Source organism: Penaeus japonicus, unplaced genomic scaffold, assembly GCF_977035675.1.
Source record: "Penaeus japonicus unplaced genomic scaffold, GWHDUDI00000001_assembly GWHDUDI00000026, whole genome shotgun sequence".
NCBI lineage: Eukaryota > Metazoa > Arthropoda > Malacostraca > Decapoda > Penaeidae > Penaeus > Penaeus japonicus.
In genome coordinates, this window is record NW_028234428.1 from 30,681,488 (window position 1) to 30,686,487 (window position 5,000).

At 44.0% G+C, this 5,000-nt stretch overlaps 1 protein-coding gene across 4 annotated transcripts in view; it reads left to right on the plus strand.

Annotated features, from left to right (window-relative positions):
* LOC122246365 (uncharacterized) overlaps positions 1-5,000 on the plus strand; it is a 7,281-nt gene that overhangs the window by 2,098 nt on the left and 183 nt on the right. For all 4 annotated transcript variants that reach the window (XM_043004909.2, XM_086552286.1, XM_043004908.2 and 1 more), the window contains exons 2-4: positions 251-3,070; positions 3,312-3,546; positions 3,942-5,000. The exon at positions 3,942-5,000 is cut by the window's right edge and continues 183 nt beyond it. In XM_043004909.2, the coding sequence (XP_042860843.2) occupies positions 549-3,070; positions 3,312-3,546; positions 3,942-4,466 (3,282 nt within the window). In that variant the 5' untranslated portion in view covers positions 251-548 and the 3' untranslated portion in view covers positions 4,467-5,000. The remainder of the gene's footprint in view (positions 1-250; positions 3,071-3,311; positions 3,547-3,941) is intronic.

Below are 5,000 nucleotides of genomic sequence, written 5' to 3' on the forward strand. Positions count from 1 at the left end.
AAAGAAAAAAAGAAAAAAAAGAAATAGGAAAATATAGTGTAAACATTTTCCCCTAAACCCTTTCACATTTTTTTAAAGGTTGAATATACCCTCTAAGGGTACCTATTAAAAAACATTTTCACATTTGTTGACTTATGTTTTGTCTGAAGTACAGCACATTTGAATTGCTTAATTACAATATATTTATTATCTTAAAGTCTAATATTTTCTGTGTATGTCTATGTACATTAATTTTTGTGTATTTTTTCAGATGTGACATGCAGCATGAACTCAAGGAAATATTTTAATCTACAGTCCTCTACAGTTCAAATGTGAATGGATATACAAAATTTCAAGAGCCACATAGGTGAACTGACTCTGAAAATGATTTAACTTCGTCTTATTGATTCAGTGAAACCTGATTAGAAATAAGCAAAATGGTGAATAGAGACAGAGAAATTAATTTTAGAAAGTAAAGACTGAGTGATGGCTAGTATGTGAAGGAAAAGAAAAGAAAAGAGAAAAGTGTATTGATATTCAGTGCAGGCAAGTAAGGCACTTTTCAGGATATGGAGAGCCCAAGTAGCGATAGTGTACAGGAGTACCACCAGGTGCTGACGGGTGTCGGGTGCCACGAGGGCTCGGTCACTGTCTTCAAGCAGGATGGCAGCTCAGCACTCGTTACTGACTCGGGCATGGTGGCCAGCCTCACCGTGGTGGCTGATGACCAGTCCATCACAGGGGACGTGACTAACGAGATCATAATCACGGCAGACGAAAGCCTCACCATTTCCTCTGATGGGAATATCACGCAGATGAAGACTGTGGATGGAGGGAATGCCTCAGATACACTGCAGTCAAGTGCAGCTGACAAGGCCCTGGGCAGCCAAATTGTCTTCATCCACCAGGATCGGCAGCTGGAGCAGACGCAGCCCATACACTCGCAGCCGCACCAGCATGTGACGCAGACGCCCAGGCATCAGATCCTGACAGTTCAGCAGTCTCCGCAAGTGCAACACACACCTCAGCAGCAGCAGGTCCTCAGTGTGAGCAGCTCTCAACAGCATCAACGCCCTCATACCCAAGGAGGAGAAATCCCCATAAGACCTCTAATCAGTGACATTGTGAATTCCAGTGTTCTAACTCCCACCACAACGAGCAGTCCCCTTTCTGTTAGTCTTTCCAACACAGTGTCAAATGGTACGGTAAGGCTCAATAGTCTGCCAGCCAATTTACTAGCTAATCCAACAACTGTAACCACTACAGTTGAACAGCCGAACAATGGACCTTGCATGTGCTTTGTGTGTGGCCGTCAGTTGTGTGACCCCAGTGAACGATTTTACTATCTAAAAACTCAAAAGTTATTTAACACCCAGGTTACACTGCTAGAACTCCTAAGTGATGTGCTGAACCAGACTGTTGTAACCAACACAGGAGCAGTTGACCTTTGCTCAAGATGCTCAGAACTTGTCAACGAAACTGACAGTGCTTATACCCACCTCAACCGTTTGAAAAAGCAAATTAATGGCCTCTTTACAAATAACATGCGTCCGAAATTGACTTTTCAAGTTTTGCCGAAGACTAGTAACCTGGGAGCTCTGGGCACTGGCTCAGTCCCTCGCCTTTATCAGCCTCCACAACTCAACTTGGACGACTTGGCTGCCACCAGACCTCGCAGAGGGAGGCAAGCACGGAAAGAGAAAAAAGAGGAGAATGCCATTGAGGTGAAAGTATCGACTGCCCCCAAAAAGAAGGGGGGCAGACCACGCAAACCATTTGGGTGCCATATTTGTAAGCGCAAGTTCTTGACCAAAGACATGGTGGCGAGTCACATGGTCAAGGAGCATGATATTCATCCTGTGGGTTTGGCTAAGCCCATACTTGGAACAAGTGACTCGCCCGAACCGGGATCTGGCCAACAGGAAGAGAAGAAGAACAGTGCAAGCAACACAGAGGGGCAGCAGGTCAAGCAGGAGCAGGAAGATACCAAGGAGAAGCCCTCATTACCCCCCTTGAAGAGCAGCCCCATGAAGGATGAAGGGCTCACACTCAGTTCGCTAAACTCACTAGCCACGGTGACTTCAGCCGGTCGCTCCATATTGCCAAACTTAACCCCCATAGCTCCCAAGATGCGCACGGATGCAGCCTCACAGTTCCTTGCATCCATGCGCCCCATTCAGCCCAAACCCCAAACCATGATACAGACTGCCCCTGATGGATCTATGGTCTTGTTCATGAACCCTACTGTGGTTGACTCCTCACCCACAGTGATCAAAGTTACTCCAGGGTACATGAATCTCAAACCAGGTCCTTACACATGTGATAAGTGCAACAAGACCTTCTTGGATGACAAGAGTCGCAGAATGCACCGTATTGCAGCCCATGGTCTGAGGAAGAGGAAGAGGGATGGTGAGGAGGATGATGAGGAAGATGATAGTGGCGAGAAGAGGGATGGTCATGAGAAGCTGTGGCATTGCAGACAGTGTGAGGTCTCATTCACAAGCAAGAGGAGCCTTGCTGAACACCGCAAAGCTCTCCACCGCATGGGAGAAAACGGCATAGGCATAGATCAGCGTAAAGATAGGTTGCATTCGTGTGATCAGTGTGAGCAAATGTTCTGCTACAAGTATGAATTAGAGCGCCACAGAGAAACTCATGTCCCATACACACAGATGGGTCCACATGAGTTTGTTTGCTGTGTGTGTGGTCTGAAAGTGGCAAGCAAAGCAGCACTGAAAATTCACCTGCATCGTTTCCATAGTAAGGACGAGGAGACTAAGGACTATCTCTGCTCTGAATGTGGCTACATGGCTTCCACCAAAAAAGCCTTCACTGACCACCAGCGCATTCACAGCGACGATCCAGGGCCCAAAGCCCGTTGCACCATCTGCGAGAAGGAGATGCTGGCCTCGTCCTACAAGATTCACATGTTGAGGATGCATGGAGAGGCAAAACATCCTTGTGATACCTGTGGCCAGAGGTTTACAGTTCGTTCTGATCTCATGAGGCACATAAACACCATTCACTCAACCCTCCGGCCATATGACTGTGATTTATGTGGAGAGAAGTTTGTCACCTCGGATGCACTCAGGTAAAATCTGTCAGATTTTTTGTATTGATATTTGAGGAACAAATGCACTAACATTTCTTTTTCTTTTTTTGAATATAGATATTTTTTTTTTATTGATCGTGCAGTATTGGAAAAACAGAAAGTGAGAGAGGTGGCTATATCCATCAAGTTATGCTTATTACTGTAAATTCAAATATCTTGCCTCTAGGTAGTTTTTATCTATGTTTACTTATTCTGACTAAGACCTTTTTTGTACCATCAGATACCATCGAAACAAGACCCATTCAACAGTACTGCACTCTTGCGAATACTGCGGAAGGAATTACAAGTGGAAGGGCGAACTGAGAACCCACGTGCAACGACACCACATAGAACACAAAGAGAGATTCCAATGCTCTCTCTGTTCTCGCAACTACGCAGACAGGCGGAAGCTTAGACACCACATGATGACCAAGCACAATGTCCCTCGGGAAATGACATACTTCAAGAATTATCAGGTAATGTCTTGAAAGTGTTTTAGGATAATGTTTTTATCAACAGGGGAAATATCAGCTGACATGAAGATACTATTATGTAATTTCCTTTATAATGGATATTCACAGTAGGATTTAATATTTGAGCATTTGTCAGAGCTGTATGTACTTGATATCTTATTTATCACAATTGAACTGTAATAAGTGCATGTAGATTCAGTATTCTATTTTTATTTTGTATTTGTGAATGGATAAGATTAGTTTTATTGTGAAAAATGGAATATATTTCTTGACTATATTAAATCATATAAAATATCCAAAAGGTACTGAGTATACCTTTCAATCAACAGTCGATATAATTCTTATGAAGGATCACATTCCAATTTCTTGGTCACTCCCACTTACATCTCTCCGAACAGCGCGACAAAAACATGGTAACGTACAAAGATGGCGACGACCAGATCCCCAGCAGTGGTTATGAGCCCCAGGGTACCCTGCTCCCCCCCTCAGTACCCTCAACCCCCCAGGCCTCCACCCACCACGTCCAGCCCGTCAGCCAGGAGCCCATCCAGACGCAGCCGTCCATCGTCACCATACCCGTGTACCAGCAGCAGCAGCACCACACCCAGCAGGCCCTTCAGCATCAGCAGCAGCAACAACAGCAGCAGCAACAACAACAGCAGCAGCAGCAACAGCAGCAACAACATCAACAGCAACAACATCAACACCAGCAACATCAACACCAACAACAGCAACAACATCCACATCAACACCAACAACAACAGCAGCAGCAGCAGCACTTGCACCACCTCCATCCGCCTGGCCACCATCCCCTCCACTCAGCCTCTCACCCGCAGCAACACCACATTTCAAACAACCAGAACGTCTACATCGTCCCAGACCTCGGAGTCCCACTACACGAGGAGCAGGTTACCACGACTTAGTGTTCTTGCGACAGACAAACATCATAAGGTTGTGCGAAAGGAAAGAACCGTGAAAGATTACGTGAAATGCACTCCGCCGTGGAGAACGTATATTTTCTAATCGCATTTGATACCTTTTATTTATCTGTTCTTCAATAACAGCTATTTGGATGAGTTGTTAGCCTTTTATTGTATTTATCCTTTTTATTTAAAGATACATATCTTTAACTTGATACTTAATCATCACACTTAAAAGTCACCAGATGTAAAACTAAAGTCTCATTTTAAAAGTTCCATTCTTCCAACATCTATGATTCAATAAACAGTGACAGTGACCCAAACACAATACAGCTTCCAGGAATCTCAAATGTGTGTTCAATCCATTTATTATTTAATGTGTTTCTCAAAGAAAAATACTTGTTTTACTTTCATTGCTGTAGCAAAACTCCGAAACAAGTTCTTCCTTTGATGTAATCGTGTTGATAACAAAGTGTATCAAGTGATTTTTTCTTCTTCTCACAATGAGAATTTGTACAGTAATTGTAAGTTTGAAAT